Source organism: Berghia stephanieae, chromosome 11 (genome assembly GCF_034508935.2).
Source record: "Berghia stephanieae isolate SIO BIC M18660-M18661 chromosome 11, UCSD_Bste_1.3, whole genome shotgun sequence".
Lineage (NCBI taxonomy): Eukaryota > Metazoa > Mollusca > Gastropoda > Nudibranchia > Aeolidiidae > Berghia > Berghia stephanieae.
The window spans coordinates 30,497,065-30,516,714 of record NC_088370.1 but is presented as its reverse complement, the minus strand read 5'-3'; the positions used below and the strand labels follow the sequence as shown (position 1 = coordinate 30,516,714).

At 35.1% G+C, this 19,650-nt stretch overlaps 1 protein-coding gene across 1 annotated transcript in view; it reads left to right on the top strand.

Moving 5' to 3' along the window:
- The window catches only part of LOC144957116 (tRNA (guanine(10)-N(2))-methyltransferase TRMT11-like), a 32,241-nt gene that overhangs the window by 104 nt on the left and 12,487 nt on the right, over nucleotides 1-19,650 (top strand). Inside the window, exons 2-8 of the mRNA XM_078888110.1 lie at nucleotides 2,935-3,003; nucleotides 4,031-4,104; nucleotides 5,380-5,461; nucleotides 14,278-14,370; nucleotides 15,213-15,359; nucleotides 17,849-18,005; nucleotides 18,290-18,370. Coding sequence (XP_078744236.1) covers nucleotides 2,935-3,003; nucleotides 4,031-4,104; nucleotides 5,380-5,461; nucleotides 14,278-14,370; nucleotides 15,213-15,359; nucleotides 17,849-18,005; nucleotides 18,290-18,370 — 703 coding nt within the window. The remainder of the gene's footprint in view (nucleotides 1-2,934; nucleotides 3,004-4,030; nucleotides 4,105-5,379; nucleotides 5,462-14,277; nucleotides 14,371-15,212; nucleotides 15,360-17,848; nucleotides 18,006-18,289; nucleotides 18,371-19,650) is intronic.

The following is a 19,650-nucleotide window of genomic DNA, read 5'->3' as shown; positions in this document are numbered from 1 at the left end:
TTATTTTTTTAAATATAATCATGTAACAGTTTTCATCTCGATATTCGTAGTAGAGAGGTGGGCCGGTAGAACTCTCCTACTTTACTTACCTAAGTTGTCCACCATACATTTAGATTGGTGATTGATATAAAACTTAACGCCTACCGGCCGTCAAAAGCAGTTTCGATTTGAATATGCATTTGTTTTCTATAAAAAGACATTGCAAAGGGTCTCCAGCCAACATCAACGCTTAACAAGTAGGACGTGACTTGACGCCTGTTTGATTTGTTAGCTAATATTACAAATTTGGGACACAAGACAACGCTGTACTGTAGTTAATGGCCAGGTACTCATTTTACAACTGAGTACGGAGAATGTGAGTAAGTAAAGAACCTTTCCCAAGGACTCAACTATGCATTAATTGCTCAGAGTGGAATTCGAACATGAATATGTAGGTTTCGTGTTTCACAATAGTGTTTAACAAAAATTCTAAATGTAACACACACACTTGAAACCAATGTCATATGAAAGAGCTGGCAACACTGATTACAAAACAGTTTGAATTTTGTTCCTATCTTGATTAGAAATGTAGTTATTTGCATTTCACAGTCTAAAATTTAGACTGATTTTTATCCCAAAATGACCATTGGAAAGTTGTGACCGAAATCACGTGCCGTTAATAAAAAATTACAGTGGAACCTCCCGATAACGACATGTCATGGGCCGAGTTTTTATGTCATTATCCGGAGGTGTCGTTATTTAAAGGTTTCCAAGATGTCGGACAAAGATGGCATGGTAAGGCCAGCAGGACCAGTTTTTATTAACCACACCACATCCGGGCTGGGGACCGGCATGTGAACAGCTGTTTGAATACAACGGAATACATGGCCGCATTAAAAATGTTTGGGTTTTTTTATATTTTTTTGCTTTTATTTTTGTGCTCTTTGTGCTCCATTGGGATGAGCATGTCAAATAATTTCGCATCGCTGTCATGTTGCATGGCAAAAGCTTTATAAACTTTGAGTACTCATACTCAGTATTTTTAGTATCAGAATCAGATATCTACGAAAACTGCCGAAAATCGCCAAAATGATGTCGTTATTCTGAAGTTTTATCAAAAGTGCGTCGTTATTTGGAGGGTTTTTTTTACTGATCTTAAATAGAAAAAAAAATCAGGACCAGGGGTCAATGTCGTTATCAGGAGGTTGTAACTATTTGGAGGTGTTGTAATCGGGAGGTTCCACTGTATTATAACAGTCAATATGGGGTTATTATTATAACAAATTATATACCGAAGCGTTCATCTTATCGAGGACAATGCATTTACATTAATAAAGTGGAAGATACAAATTTCAAAGTAATACATTATTACACAATATGACGCAAATGTTACATATTTAAACAATTGACCAGATATAAGAAACATAACTCACCGAAACAATGCAAATAATTTAAACAATTCCCCTCTTTGATTTAATACATAGAATAAAGAAGGGTTTGAGGCAGAATTTAAATGAAAAGATATAACATGTTGCGTATTGACATAATAAGTTTATTTTTACATCTGGCAAGGTAATTGCATAAATAAAATGGCAGAATGAAAAAGTTCAAATAAATTGAAATGGATTCACACAAAGGCAGCTTGTCTATTTTAATTAGAAAGAAAGTTCTGTTTTTTTTTAATTCTGCTAAACCACTTTGGGTTTATTGTCATTAATATTACATCATTTGAACTGACAATTAATATAATTTTATCCCCCCCACAGTTCTCTCTCAATGTGTGGGGTTGTCAGGATTTATAACTAATACAACTTCTTACCATAATTATTAAGACGTTTAGATTGTGAATACAAATGATAAAAAATATATCTAAACATATGGGAAAGAAACTTGATTGCAAAATAAATTATAATTAAAGCAATTGGTACGTATTTTTAAAATATCGATATTATTATTATCTGATTTTACAAAGAAAAGTAATATACAAAATTTATAAATAAAAACTGTAAAATGCCCATGAAAAAGTTGGAAAGTATGTATTCATAGTAAATAAAAGTACGAAAATATTATGGACTAAATTAAAAATAATAAATAACTTAGTTAAAATATCGATATCATCGGGAAGCCATGATGAGAAGATAATGAAAACATTGCATTTCGGCCATGGGTTCCAGTTTTCCGTTTCATGTCGGAATTCCGGTTTCGCGATAAATACCTCCGGTTTCAGTGTTTTGAGTAAAATAACCTAATAGCATCGGTAAAAATTCGAGAACGTGATTCAGCCACCTCCTGTATGGAGGTAGATTCGTGAAACCGGAACTCTCTTTGGTCAAGGTCTCGGCTTGTCCAACCCTGTGTTTACAGCCTCGACCTTTCAAAACGTAGGCCTATGCACATGTCTAGGCCTACTTACTACTTCCTCTCTGTACCAGTCAGTCTATGTTTTTTCTCATTCATTGATAGATCTAGATCTAGCCTTCGGTGCGCTCTTTTCAATCGTTCTTATGTTGATGAAATAAGAGTAAAGTTTAGGCCGCATTTTCAGGTTTGGCAAAGTGTCGAGATTTTAGTTTCAGGTTTCAGCACTTCTTCCTGCTGGCACACATGATTTCGGCTCAGAGTTAAAAAGTGTCTGCGCATAGATATAGAGCCCTGAAATTTGGCATGAATAAAGTTTAGATGTTATTCTAAAAACAAGCGTTTTTATTTTAAAAATACACTCTGTAAATAAAAAATAAATGCATTTGAAAATTGCCAAATTTTAACTTGATATAACTCCTGAAATTTTTTAATGGGTTTTTCGTTACTTGGCACCTTTATAACGAAATTATACATCTTTAATTGAACCCCACAAACATGAACTGCAATTTCCAGTCATGACTTTCCTATGGGCAAGTTTAGTCACAATTTGACTCCCACTGCAGCTGCTCACTAAATATTATATTTTACCCTCAGGAAATTAAATCAATCATTTCATTGCTGGGATGTAAGGCCAAAGTGCATGAACCTGGTGGGGACAAAGGGGTAAGTAACAAACCTTATTTTTAATTTTTATATGTCTGGTGTTGTATTTACATTTTCTTTAATCTTGGTTTGACATACTTATATGTACCAGAAATTTGATAAACTTTGCCATAATTATTCCATTTATCAACAAGTCATATATATTCCTCTTTTTTCAGAGGGAATTCCGCAATTGATAATAATAATAATAATACTCATATTTCTATAGTTAGTGCCTTTTGTTGAAACCTCAAAGCGCTGTTAAAAAAAACAAACAGAAAACATGACATTGTTTACCCAGGTAACAATAACATAGTGAGACCAATTGCAATTTCACCCATTACTGTAAAATTCTGCATATTACTATATTACCATTTGTCACGGAAAAGTTATCTGCCTTAGTTATACAGGAGTGTTCATGCTGTCAATAGACCATAGTGTCAGAGATGCCTACCATCCTGCATTTTGTGGAATTATCCCGCAAAAACATGTCGGATCCAGCAATCCTACACAGTGTTATAAAAATCCCACAAAAGAAGCAAACGCAGACTGTACCTAAACCAGACTTAATTAACTTTAATTTCATTCTCATTTTTTTGTATGTCAGTTGAAATGTTGGTTGATGTGCTTCAGAATTTTGGTTAGTGTGCTCACTGAAGATTTTCTTATTTGAACCATTCCAGTTGAAGTGTGGGGGTTGTGGAGCTTCAGTAGATCCTGAATAATAATAATGATGATGATAATAATAACAATAATATTAATAAAGATACTTATACTATTAGTATCGAATATAACAGAAAGGCTGTTGATTTAATAAGAAAGATTTGTTTTAGGTGAAATCAACAAAATCGTTTCTTTGCTTTTTTACTTTGAAGCATGAATCATTGTGATAAGTCAACAAGTATCATTTTTGAAAAATTAAAGATATTTTATTTAAATTGTGAAAAAAAATCTCTATTACTAACCAACTTATTTTTATTGAATTTTTTTTATTTCGTGTACAAAGTAATTTGTTGACATTTAAATGAACTTTGTCTGTTTCCTCCAGAACCCATTTTTGTCATTGGAACTGTGCAATGAGCAAGACGCTAAAGACATAATGGGACGCACATTACTTGGCAAGTAAGAACTGTGAACTGTATGACTGATATCATGGAATTACAAGAAGGATCTATCTTCACACAAATCGACCATAACAAGACTTCTTTCTTTCTTCTTTAGTCCTTCAGATCTATTGGGCCCATGGAGCCGGAGTTTATCCCGTTTTCAATGGCGTGAAACGGACAATAGCAATTGCTTGCTATCCTTTGGATAGGACGTTAGTCTATTGCAAAGTACTCTCTGCCAAAAAGTCTCGATTGCACCCGGGATCGATCTCTGTCCCTTTGCATGTGGAGTTATTGGGATCCCCATAACAAGACTTCAGCTACAGATATACTTTTATCCAAAATCTTTCATCAACAGAAGTTAGTATTAATCTGTCAAAGCAAGTCCTTTCTATGTTTTGAATTACCTGAATTTGTTATACTAAGCTGTTAGAATCTGTGGTCAGTAAAATATAATGAGCAAAATTGAATACAACAGATTTGAAAAAGAACAAAATGCCAAGCATGGAATGTTTTCGGCTCAAATTCCTTCTTCAGCGAGGTATAAAAATCAGTGCTGATGGTTTTTCTCGTATCCACAGAAATCCGCCATTTTGGAGTCAGAGGAGGGTTTTCCTCCTTTTAGAAAATTACATTTCCTTTAATCAAATGTAATGGCAGTGAGAGACTTGATGTGTGGTGGAACAAATAGGTGCAATTTCCCACTTATCAGAAATTAGCTAGAGTATCCATGATAGTGGGGGTTAGTGCAGTAAAAATGAGGCTGAAAGGCAATCATTAATTTTTCATTTTTGTCACTGTCAGCATTGGTAATGTGGTCAAGTGGTATGACACTCGCATTCAGATCAGAGGATCCTGGGTTCGAGTCCCGAGCAACGCATAGTTGAGTCCTTGGAAAAGGCTCTTTACTCACATTCTCTCACTGTACTTAGGTGTAAAATGAGTACCTGGCTATTAACAGCATTGCCTCTGTCCGGAAAAAAATGTAAATTTACCTAACAGGCATCATGTCTCGTCCTACATGTTGGCTGTTGCTGTTGACTAGGGACCCATTGTAAAGTGCTATGAGCACATTTCGTGGATATTCTATATAAAAGCTCAATTAAAAAGGAAAAAAATTTTGTGTTTAAAATCCTTGTAAATATCTCATAGATTTACACATTTAAACAGAGGGAACAGAACAACAAAACTCGTTCAGCCTGTTAGGGGATGATGACAACACACGTTGTGTATTGCTGTCAGTGTATAGCTTTAAGATTTCAGTTGTTCATTTTCTATCTCTTTAATTTAGGAGTATGTACGAGTTATGGGCTGATGGCTCTACTATTGAGGAGCTTCACTCCAAAATTAATCGCCTTCCTCCGAGCTTTGTGGTAAGTAAAAGAAATGATATTTATTAGTGTGACATTGGAACAGTGTCTCACATGGGTGCCAGTTTTCCGGTTCATGCCGGAATTCCGGTTTCACGATATCTCGAAGTCAAATACCTCCTGTTTCAGTGTACATCTGGGACTCTCTGTCTCCGTCTGTTCTTTGGCTCCCCTAGAGAGAGAGACAACTGCACTGTGAGTATTTCACTATGTATTATAAGTTGGTTTTAAAATCAAATTAATTTCCTCATTGTGTCTATATGTTTGCTGTGTAATCATTTAATAATGGTATAAAAACGGTGATGAAATAAGAGTAAAGTTTAGGCTGCATTTTCAGTAGGAACGTTTTCAGGTTTGGCAAAGTGTCGAGATTTTAATTTCGGGTTTCAGCACTTCTTCCTGCTGGCACCCATGGTGTCTCATCCTGTTACAAAATCAAGCAATGTTGGGCATGGTCAGAGACCAGATGGTGACAGAACTCTGGTAACTGCATTGTGTACTTGGGGTCAGACACTTTACATACATTATCCCTTTGGTCTCAGGTGTGAATGAGTACCCGGTGTCACAGTAAAGGTTGTTCACAATTATCTTATTAAATTTTATTTTATTAAGAACTGAATTCATCTCACTCCAGTTATATTTCGGTAGGCTTAGATAAACTTTACCTTCTTATATTAGATCGTCTTTCCTTTTATAGCCTTCCCTCGAATTAATTTCTAATTAGTGAATACTTTTCGTTCTACATTCTGTCACGTAGCCACTTATTATAAAAGCTGATAGGTCTAACATTTGACACTCACTTTCTCTCCACAATCTATGCCGGACGGCCAGTCGCTCTATTCCTATATATATACTGGAAGATTTTTATCTTTTGGGACTTTGTAGATATTATATCTACACCATTAAGACGCCGGAGCTTTTAACTTTGATTGTATAATCTTCAAGGATCAAACCCAAGCCCGCTGTCAAAGGACTACACAATAACTTCTTACCAATTGCCTGGAAGTGGAATTTTACGAGTCCGATCCTGTTATCAGAGGAATAGATCATCCAAGCCCATCAACTGCCTGGAAATGTAAACTTATGAACCTGACATATTATCATAAGTTACGTAAATAATTCATATCTCTATTTGTAACTGCCACGATCACTGTTTATCTCTTTTAATTAAATTCCATCATTATTTTTATTTCATTGTAAACAAATCGTTAATTGTTTTTCATTTATAGTAACTAGTAAATTCTGGGGCCTCATTCTACATATATCTTTATGCATAGTCGAGTAGCTCTTTACTCACTTGAGACCATGACATTTTGGAGGGGACACATATAAAGAATTGAATTTATTTAGTTACATATATCTATTTCATCTAACTTTAAAGTTTAAATTGTAAAACTCTTAATTGCCCCACTTGATCATATTTTAATTGAACTCCCTATTTACAGGATTAATTTTTTTTCTCTTTTTCATTTCTTCATTTAAATGGAATAGCAATTTATCCATTCATTCTTTCATTCAAATTGAATAGCATTTTATTGATTCATTCCTTCATTCATTTATTCATTTATAAATTATTCATTCATTCATTGTTCATTCATTTATTTATTCATTCATTCATTCATCCATTCATTCGTTTATTCACTCATTTATCCAATCATTCATACATTTATTCCTCCCTTCATTCTTTCATTCATACATTATCCATTCATTCATTCATCTATTCACTCAGTTTTTTCATTCATTCATTCATTCCTTGTCCACTTTGTTATTACATCACTCATTTCATTTTGTTGTTTGCCTCATTCATGAATTGTTTTCAATATGTTTACATTCCATAACGATTCATTCACCTATCATCCAATCACTCAGTGTTGTGAACACATTTTGTAACTATTGTAAATCTTACGATATTTTATTGTTTTGTATTTCAGACATCACTGTTAAACACTCTTCAATGCCTAATTACAATTGTTGAACAACCATTGAACAAGAGAGAGGTCCCAGCCACGAACTGAGTTGGTAAATATATCCTTCATTATTCTCTTTTACATGAGTTGGGCATCACATAGTAACTATAGACATCGTGATTTGTTTTGCATAGTGATTTGTTTTAAATGCATTTTTGGCATATTACTGTTACCGAAAACCACTTATATATTATGTTCTGAAAAGTGAGTCTTTAAAAACTAAATAATAATAAAAGGAGTCTACTAGCCGTCGTGTTATATTTAGTGATAGATAACTTGGGATTATTTTGGCATCCTATTATTGTTATCGCACTCTAGTATATTAGCGTCATTGCGAATAATTGTACACAAACTAACGACGAGTCACACACATTGGTGATACATTTTTCGTAGTAACATAGTTTAGAGTACACGCGATTGACACATTGTTATTGACTCAAGTCATAACTCCGCATTGTATTGACACATTGCTTTATAAGATATAACGATAAAAGGCATCAAATTCAACATACACAATAAGTTGAAATAAGAGAGAGAGATTTCTAAAAATAGAACAGTTCATTCCAGTAAGTGTAAATAAATAAAACAGTCAGTAACAGTATCCTGTCAATATAATATATATAAAATATCGTAACTAATTTATTGCAACATGGAAGCATATAAAAGATACTTAAGTCTCGCAAAGGACTTAGAAATACCCCAGGAAAGAATATTTTCATGGTGCGAAGAGAAAGTAAAAGAAGAAAAAGAACATGAAGAAAGAATTCGTAGAGAAGAAAATGAAGAAAGAATTCGTAGAGAAGAAAATGAAGAAAGAATTCGTAGAGAAGAAAAAGAACATGAAGAAAGAATACGTAGAGAAGAACGAGAAGAAAGAGTCCAAGAAAGGGAACTAAAAAGACAAATAGCTTTAGCAGAAGAAGAAACCAAAAGGACCCAAATGATGCTGGAAATTGAAAAAACAAAAACCGGTCATGAAAGAAAACATAATAATAGTGATGAATTTTTCGTGAAACTTCCACGCATGCCAACATACGATGAACGCTCAGACTGCCTAGAATCCTTCTTACACCGATTCGAAGTTCAGGCTAAAGGTTATCGTTGGCCAGAAAGCAAATGGGCCACAGCCTTGATTAACTGCTTATCTGGAGAACCGCTAAAAGTTTTCTATACCTTAACAACTGAAGATGCAGATGACTATGGAAAAATTAAAGACGCTCTACTAAAAAGATTTAGATTAACGGAAGATGGTTACCAGGAGAGGTTTCACACTGCAAAACCGGAAAGTGGAGAAGACTTTAATACATTCGTGAACCGAATTACTCAATTTCTAAATCGGTGGCTTGAGTTGGCAAACGTAAAACAAGACGACTTTGCAGGCCTTTACTATCTCACGCTGAAGAATCGAATCTATCAAGCTTGCAACCCAGATTTAGTCGCATTCTTTAAAGAGAGAAAGCCAGAAAACTTGGACAAATTAAAAATCTACGCAGAAAACTTTAACAGCGCACATCCATTGACACCCCTTAGCAGAACATTGAAGGAACCATACTACGCTGCCGCTGCTCAGAGTCCATGTACACCTAAAGTTCAGTACTCAAATAGAACGAGCCGATCAATCACTCGGAACACGCAAGTGAAACAGGATGACCATAGTAACAAACCATGGAACAAACAGTTCAATAGAGACCATAGCCGACCCTATCAAAACAAAACAAGAAATAGCACTGACAATAATACTGAGTATAAGAAAACCAACAAACCTATAATTAAATGTCAATATTGTGGAATGAAAGGCCACACAGCAGACAAATGTTACAAAATCGTGGGATATCCAAAGAAACTGCAAATGCATCACTCCAAACAAGTGTAAACAATCAGACACGAGTAATGTCAGGAGAAAATATAAATGTGTATTGCGTGAAAGGTATGTCACTTTTAACACAAACTCACAAATCAGGATCGCTATTTTTTTGTGAAGGCAAAGCTAATGGAACTGATTGCAAAATATTGAGAGACACAGGATGCAGTACAGTAGGAATAAAAGCATCTTTGATCAATGACGAAGACAAAACTGGAAAAACGGTAAAATGCATCACATTCAGTGGCACAGTCGAAACCTTTGAAACAGCTAATGTGTACATAGAAACCCCATACTATACAGGAATAGTGGAATGCTGTATACTTCCCAACCCCGTCGCTGATGTTATTGTTGGCAATATAAAAGGTCTTAAAGACAACCCAACAGATGCAAAAGAATGGTCATTAACCCAAGAAACAGCTTGTCTAGCAGAAACAAGAAAGATGACTAAGACAACAGAGAAGCCAATGACTATTTCTCTAGAACCACAACAATTTGACAGGAACACGTTCATCGAAGAACAGAAAAAGGACCCGACTTTAACATCATATTTCAATATCGCAAACAAAGGGACGAAATCAAAAGTTGAATACATCATTGAAAAAGATATTCTGTTCAGGTTACATAGGAAAAGAAATAAAATAGCTAAACAACTGGTCACGCCGAGTATTTACAGAAACAAAATCCTTGGAATAGCGCACGATTCAATAACTTCTGGACATCTTGGGAGCTCTTCCACATTGAAGAGAATATCCGAGAATTTCACATGGCCTGGAATTACTAAAGACGTCCGAGAATATGTGAAATCGTGTGACACATGCCAAAGAAGAGTCGCAAAAGGCAGAATACCGAGATTGCCATTAGAGACAACCCCAGTTATTGAAAAAGTTTTTCAAAAAGTTGCAATTGACATTATAGGCCCTTTAACAAAATCAGATAGAAACCATACACACATACTAACACTAGTCGATTACGCAACCAGGTGGCCAGAAGCGATAGCATTGAAATCAACTACATCGGATCACATAGCTGAAGCATTGATGACAATTTTTACTAGAATAGGCATACCAAATGAGATACTGTCGGACAATGGACCCCAATCTACATCACATATGATGCATGAAACCATGAAACTCATGGGAATCCAACACTCATTCACAACTCCCTACCACCCCCAAGCAAATGGTCTTTGTGAAAGATTTAATGGCACTCTAAAGAATATGTTAAGAAAAGTGTCAGCAGAAAAACCAGATGATTGGGACAGATACTTACCAGCAATCCTATTTGCATATAGAGAAATACCCCAAGAATCTACAGGCTACTCCCCATTTGAGTTGATGTATGGACGATCACCTCGCGGCCCGATCAATATAGTAGCCGACATTTGTAAAGGGAATGAGGAGGACAATAACGAAATTATGTTTGCTTACGAATATGTAAGAAACCTGAAAGACAGAATAGAGGACACGTGTAAGCTAGCACAGGAATCCGTCACTAAAAAAGCAGAGAAATACAAGGAATACTCCGATCGAAAAAGCAAGTCAAGAAAATTTGAGATTGGTGACAAAGTACTAATACTCTTACCCGATGACTCGAGTAAACTTTTAGCTACATGGAAAGGACCATTCAAGGTATTAGCAGTACGATCTGGTGTTAATTACGAGATTCAAATTAACAACACAACAAAGACATTCCATGCAAACATGCTAAAAAAATATTTCGATAGAGACGGATTATCACAACCAATATTTAACCATGTGGAAGCTGCAAATGTAGGATTAATCATCGAAACTCACAGCGATGATGTCGAACTACAACACACCCCACAACACGGTAACTCAAAAAATAGTACAATTAATGACGTCACAATCAATCCTCAACTAAACGAATGTCAGAAACGAGAAATCAGGTCATTATTAGAAAAGTACCAGTCAGTCTTTACAGACGCACCCGGACATACAACATTAGTGGAACACGACATAAAGTTAACCACATCTACCCCTATCAACGTGAAAAACTATCCTATTCCATTTCACGCACGAGAACAAGTTGAAAAGGAAGTTAAGGATATGCTAGATACAGGAATAGTTAGATATTCTTCAAGCCCATACTCATCACCAATAGTAGTAGTGAAAAAGAAAGACGGATCGATAAGGCTATGTATCGACTTTCGCAAATTAAATGAAGCAACAGTGTTTGATGCAGAACCAATACCAAATCAAGAGAATTTATTTGCTGCCTTATCTCAAGCAAAATACATGACAAAATGTGATCTTTCTAGAGGTTACTGGCAGATTCCACTGAAAGAATCATGTAAGAAATACACAGCATTTCAATCACCATTAGGATTGTTAGAATTTAACTATATGCCATTTGGATTATCGACAGCCGCATCGACATTCCAAAGAATGATGCGTATGTTATTAAAAGACATCCCGTCTACACTCTCATACTTTGACGACGCATGTATTTTCTCAAACTCATGGACTGATCACATGACAACCTTAGAATTAGTGCTTGAAGCATTAAAACGTAATTCTTTAACAACAAAACCGTCAAAAACAAGCATTGCATTTTACAAAATCGATTTTCTCGGTCATACCGTTGGTCATGGGACACAGACACCCGAGACAGAAAAACAAACAAAAATCGCACAATTGCAACCACCTAAGACAAAAAAAGAAGTACGCAAAGTACTTGGGCTCCTAAATTTTTACAGGAAATACATTTACAACTTCGCGCACATCGCGACACCGCTAACAAAGAATGGGTCACCGAACAAAATTGTTTGGACAGAAGCGTGTCAGAATAGCTTCAACCAATTAAAGGCATTACTGTGTTCAGAACCAATTCTTAAATTACCCGACATATCAAAAGAATTTGTTGTAAGAACTGACGCGTCTGATAAGGGCATCGCAGGTGTACTATTACAGGAACATGAGGGAACTCTAATGCCTTGCTTATATGCAAGCAGAAAATTATTGGACAGAGAATCACGATACTCTGTAATAGAGCGTGAAGGACTGGCCATCGTCTTTGCTTTAAAGACATTCAGCAGATATCTACTGCTAAAAGAGTTTGTGGTCGAAACGGACCATAAACCACTCACGTACATAAGAAATAACAAAATGAATAATAGTAGAGTACTAAGGTGGAGTCTATTTTTGCAAAATTACTCTTTCAGTATCTCCCACATACCAGGCTGTGAAAATATTCACGCCGACCTACTTTCTCGATTAGTGTAAACACGTGAGAAGGGTATAACTTAACCTCCCATGCATACTGTTAGTTACCTAGCAAATTATGCCAAATCAGAACGCACAAATTCGATAATTTTATTTGTAAACATGATGACCCAACTTAATGTAACATTGAGTATTGTTTGGATATATATACCGTACCCATTCATGATTTGGGAAATCTTCTCTTTATCTATTATTGTTATGAATTTTCACTCATTTATGATTAATAATTGAAATGTCAATATTTCATTTACATTTTCATTCATTTCATTCAGTAAATTACCTTCATATCATCGACTTAAATCATGCTTCATTGCCATCACTATTGTTTATCACAATGATTTGTAATCACATTGCCATCATGTCGTTCATCACAATGATTTGTAATCACAATCTTTCATTGTTATTGTCACCCATTCATATACCTACGTTAATATAAACATTTCCATGTCTAGTTAATAAATAATTTAATTGTAGCACAAATCATAACAATGGATTAATGCTAGAGTATCATGATAGTAAATTTACTTCCGTTTGTAAAATCTATCTTTCCCATAATGGTTAAAGAGTATATTTTAAACGTGGGTGGGGGGTGTCACAGTAAAGGTTGTTCACAATTATCTTATTAAATTTTATTTTATTAAGAACTGAATTCATCTCACTCCAGTTATATTTCGGTAGGCTTAGATAAACTTTACCTTCTTATATTAGATCGTCTTTCCTTTTATAGCCTTCCCTCGAATTAATTTCTAATTAGTGAATACTTTTCGTTCTACATTGTCACGTAGCCACTTATTATAAAAGCTGATAGGTCTAACATTTGACACTCACTTTCTCTCCACAATCTATGCCGGACGGCCAGTCGCTCTATTCCTATATATATACTGGAAGATTTTTATCTTTTGGGACTTTGTAGATATTATATCTACACCATTAAGACGCCGGAGCTTTTAACTTTGATTGTATAATCTTCAAGGATCAAACCCAAGCCCGCTGTCAAAGGACTACACAATAACTTCTTACCAATTGCCTGGAAGTGGAATTTTACGAGTCCGATCCTGTTATCAGAGGAATAGATCATCCAAGCCCATCAACTGCCTGGAAATGTAAACTTATGAACCTGACATATTATCATAAGTTACGTAAAATATTCATATCTCTATTTGTAACTGCCACGATCACTGTTTATCTCTTTTAATTAAATTCCATCAGTATTTTTATTTCATTGTAAACAAATCGTTAATTGTTTTTCATTTATAGTAACTAGTAAATTCTGGGGCCTCATTCTACATATATCTTTATGCATAGTCGAGTAGCTCTTTACTCACTTGAGACCATGACACCCGGCAATAGAGACAATGACGAATATATAAGTATAGGTATAAGAGTGGCCGTACAAAAAAAAAGATGATGCCTTACACAGAGGTACCAACTATTACGAAAATTTAAAAAATTTTTCCATAAAACTGGTGGCCAAAAAAAAGTTTTCATCCTTATAAACATTCTCTCCCCCAAGCATACTTTTAACAAACATGCTCTACTTGAATTTATCTATCTGTCTATCTATATCCATCATCTCCATCTCTCCCTTCCCTCCTCCTCCCCCCCCCCCCCCCCCCCCCCCCCCCCCCCCCCCCCCCGTTTTTTTTTCTTTTTTTTTTCTTTATGATTACTCCCCTTGCTACATGTCATTACTCCATACCCAAACCATCATTAATGAATTGACACTGACAATTCATTCTGTCACAGGACCCTTACACGCATGCAGGGAGCAGTTTTCGGATAAAGATTGAGACATTCAACAAGAAAATTTCAAGTGCTGACAAAATAAATAGGATAGAGGTAGGATGATCCATTTGTTTGAGTGAACTTTTTTTTTGTTTTCATTTTTAATTATATTGGTTTTTTGTGTGTTTGCATAATTCTTTTTTTTTTTTTTTATAGAAAAATAAAAATAAAGGAGTGATAGCATAATCATGAAGGGGTAAAAAAAACTATGGTAACATATGAGATTGTCAATATATATAAAAAGTACTTCAGGAACAACTTTCATCAATATCATCATATCTTTTCAGTTTTCTTCTTTTTTTTTTTTTTCTTTTTTTTTTTTTCTTTTTTTTTTATCTTGCTTCCCCTCCAAATATTTGTGTTATTTTTGTTGTCAAATTACTGGATTACAGAGCTAAGTTAATTTGTTTACTTTATGCATGTCAGAATTCCAGACGCAGACTTGCCAACATGGAAATTTAAAATTCGTATTTTTAGGAGATGAAGATAATGGTCGCTATAGTCACCTTTATAGATCAACAATTTACTCTCACAATGAGTAAAGAACACTTCAAAATCTTTAAAATTATTTAGTCTCGCATCAACTTTCATTTTCAATGCATTTTAATGACTTAGAAATGTTAATGAAGTTCTGAAATTTGAGTCGAAATTTAGAAATTTTACAAATTTTTCATAAACTTGAGCTTTAAAAGTACTTTATAAAGTAGTAATAGTATTAGGCAGGTCTGCCAGAGGGCTGCAATGTGATGAGAATAAGATGTCCTTTTTATTTATTTTATTTATTTAAAAATAAAAAGTATGAAGCAAATTCAATAATAACTAAAATGTAATCAAACCATCTTTGCTACAAATTTTCCTATCCTCTTTGTCAATACTTTCTTCATTCCCCTAAACAGAGACTGACATCGGGTTCTCTCTTCAAAGGAAAAATCAACTTGTCTTCCCCTGACCACAGCTTTCACCTTCTGGAATATTACGAGTTCGATACAACATCCCCTCAGAGGTCATTAGCAGAACCTGTTCGTCTCTTTTTCGGACGATGGGTGGGTTTACAATTTATTATACATGGGTCTCAAATTTCCGCTATTTCAAGTCCTCCAAAATATTTTTCCACTTCAGGTCCAGGTCCTTAGTAGTATCTATACATTTTCAATTATTGTAAACAGTCTGGTTGCAAGGGACTTATCCATTTTTATTAGTTCTTTAATATTTTTTTTCCTTTTTATTGTATGATTTGTATGTTAATAATTCTATATTTTACCAGTACTGTCATTAATGGGAGCATATTCTTCAAAGTTGTTTATGATAAAATGTGCATTCCACTGTTGCCTCAAAATTCTCCTCCTTTTTGAAAATTCTGGTTTGAGACTTATGATTATAGTGTAAATGTTGCTGCTCGAAGCTCGAAGAAATAAATAATAACGTGAAGTTGAATGTAAGCTTCAATTTAATTACAAAACAGATCAAATGACTGTTTCGGGTTTCCCCTTTATCAACAAAACAGGATGATTGAAACACCACAGATGACTTATGATTATATAACATTAGAAGTATAAAGTTCCTATTGTAAATAGCCTTTAAGTAGTTGGTAATATATTTCTATAGGAAAAATATGGAGTTGGCACTTATATCAATAGTGATGAGAAACAAAGTGTGTAGAGAAAAGTCATGTGAAGATAGAATAAAAATACAGTCATACGGCTGGATAGTTCTTTATTCTCTCCATACACTTTGTCAAAGTCAATGTATTTCTAATGCTCTCTTCAGTCTTCTTTGTCTTTACTCTTATCTGGTTCCCAATATTCAAGTCCATTGATTCAATCGCAAACTATTTAACCCATAGAGGCCCGCTTCCCCTGGAGTCGCCCGCGACTGTTGAGGCCCGCATCGCCCGTCATCGCCCGCGGCCCCCGAGAAAAAACGGATCATGTTTACTTTGTTATTGCAACGAATCACTTCGTTTTATTCTAAACCGGAAACATCGTAAACGTAATGCGATCGTTCTATTTCCGTTTCGTTTTTACCGCACGTTTATATCGTTGATAACAAGTGAGTAATCGAATTCAGAAAAATGGCATTCCCGTACGTTGCGTGGCGCTAGAAATGATGTTTTGGAGAGTGGTGTGGACGATGAAGAGGATTTTGGAAATGAAAGCGATATCGAACTAGAAAGAGAAGATGTAAACGATGGTGGGGATGGACAAGACAAGGCGTTAGCACCCGATCAAGGTGATTCGGACACTGAATCGGAGTCCGAGATTGACGAAAATGACGGGAATGGGGGTGCGGGGAACGAGTTTTTTTTTTAAATACTTTTTTCCCAATTTATTGAAATCAAAACATGTCATGTTATATATCATTCGAAAGCAAATTTATCTGGCTATAAAAAGGAATTAAAATTATAATTTTATGTCATTTGGTTCTCGTTTAATAATTTTTAAACTTTGTGTTGGTATTTTTTTGTTAAGAGTTATGCCCCTTACACTGGGCCTCAGGGGAATTTTTTTTAGTAAACACCGGGCCTCTATGGGTTAATTTGGAAAACCCAACCGTGGGAGGGAAACAGTCAAATGCATAGTACTTTTTTTTTCCCCTTGAAAATCAACTCTCTGTTGTGTGTTATTATATTTTGTTAGTTTCAAATATGTAGTTTATTATCATTTGAGTGTATCCTTCAAAGTGGGATCCTCTGCTTGTGCCTGGATGGGACTTTTAGGTAATATCAAAATTGACACATTTGTGGATTGCTCTTAGAATCTTCTGTTCTCTATTTGAACAAGTCTTCTTTGTCTTATCAAATTAAAGAAATTAAGGAGAGGGCACCGGTATAAGATAAAGATCTGAATGTGTATGAAAGGTGACCAGACAAAGCAAGAAAGGAAAATAGAAGGAAATAAAATCCCCAAAAATCAGTTTACCTCGAGGTAGACTTATTTTTTGTGATGGTTTATTTTCTTGTATTTTTCTTTCTTGCTTTGCCTGGCACCTTTCATACACACTTGGGTAGGATGCTTTTTTGGGATGGTTTTTCTTTCTTGCTTTGCCTGGCACCTTTCATACACACTTGGGTAGGATGCTTTTTTGAGATGGTTTATTTTTTATTCTCTAATTTTTCTTTCTTGCTTTGTCTGGTCACCTTTCATATACTCTTGTTCAGATCTTTATCTTCTTTGTCTTGCTTTTTTTTTGATGCTTTTGTTTTCAGATCTACAACTTTTCCATTCTCATCTTCCTTTTTACTGGCGCTGAGATGACCTAATGGTGTCACTAGCATAATCAAACCCCTAAAATCCAAAAATAATAATATTACATGGTTTTTATATAGCTCCTTACCCGGTATATCAACAAGCTCAAAGCGCTTAACAGTAACGTGGCTACTTTCACTCAAACATGCAATATGAAACAAAGCAATATAATTCTACAGTGCTACATATTAAAAAGAAACGTTTTAAGATGTTTTTTAAAGAAATCTGCGTCATTATTGTCTCTGACATATCTTTGAAGGCAGTTTTTTATTTGGTTCTTTTGACAGGTTGCAGATGGTCAAAGAGACAAGATTAAAGAGTATCACCTTCAGAAGCGACACTTCATCGCCAACACCAGCATGGATGCCTGTCTGGCTATGGTCATGTGCAATCTGGGACAGGTCCAGAAGAATGACCTGGTTATTGATCCCTTTGTAGGGTCAGGTAAGTTGGGTCAGTGACTCTAAGGGTAAAGAGTAAGCCACTTAATCGGAACGGCACCGTTATGCAGAAATCATTCCATATAAGCAGCATTCCAATTAACCAATTATGCTTGAGACCTTCATTGGAACAACCTATCAGACTAAACATATCTATTGCAGGAGCTATATATTTATATATTGTAATACAGAGCATACTTTTCACTTGTGTTTTAAAAAAAGATGCATCAGAATAGGATTTTTTAAAAATAAACGTATCTTAAGTTTTTTTCTTCACTTCTTCTTTAGGCAGCCTGCTGGTTTCGAGTGCACATTATGGTGCTTATGTGATGGGAACAGACATAGACTACCTCTTGTTGCATGGGTTGGGTATGTGTCATTGTGTGTACATGTGTTTGAATGTGTCAGTAGAAGGATTGTAGTGTATATTTGTGTCAGTGCATGATGACATAATCAGTAGGAAGGTAAAAATTTTGGATTTGCATTTTTTTTGCAATTTCTGAAAGAATATGCTCACCGGAGTATTTTAATTTTTGTTTAAAGTAAATCGGGTGATTTTTCATGAAGTTATGGTCAGATGTATGGGAAAGGTATCCAGCAACTTTTTAAAAATTTCATACTTTTTCAACTTGAATAGCTGTAAAAATATTTAGAAATGAAATTAAGCTTTGATATTTCCCGAAGTTTACAAAAAGGGTTGATTTAATCATTTATGACAAGAACTCATTTTTGATTTAAAAAAAGTTAACCTTCTAATTAAACTTGGCAATATCTCAGTTCAAACTTTTTCACCATCCGACTGATTATGTCATTCACTGTAATCATATAATGGGTGCTGACACAGAGCTTCTCTTTTCTGGATGTCATTTTAGGTCTTATGGTAAAGCACTCAATTCACACACAAGTACAGTAACAGCGTGGATTCTTGGTTTATCTGACATGTTTGTCCACCTAGACACCTAGATTTCGTGTTTGTTTATCTTTCAACTTTTAATGCATTCAGAATATTCCAACATCATTCTGTGTTGATGGGTTTCCTCAGATCTGTGGAAATCCGCAATTTTTTGTGTCAAAGGAATTTCCTCCTTTAAAAAAATAACATTTCCCCCAATCAAATGTACTGGCAGTGAGAGGCATGATGTGTGGTGGAACAAATAGGTGCAGTTTTCCACTCTTCAGAGGTTAGCTCGAGTATCAGTGATAATTTATCATCTCAATTGTTCTAAAAGTGGGGGTTAGTGCAATAAAAATAGAACTGAAAGGCAATGGTTTAAAATTTTCTTCATTTTTTGACTTTTTGTCACCATCAGCAGCACTGATTATAAAATAACCTTTCAACCTCCCGTGTTCTCGGGGGCTGGGCTGTCTTGGATTTATGATTATGGAAAGGAAAGGTTTTTGGAAGTAAATTTCATTGGTCTCATCTAACTAATTTGTCTTTATCTCCTCTCTTTCCTTCTTCCCATTTAAAACTTGAGGTTTTATATGCAATATACCATATTGATGGTTGAGGAAAGAGAAATAATATTAATAGATACCATCAGAAAGAGGCAGTTACGGTTTCTGGTACATGTGTGGAGAAGAGACGGAATAGAAACGTTGGTAACATCTGGGATGATCGAAGGAAAGAAAGCTAGAGGAAGACAGAG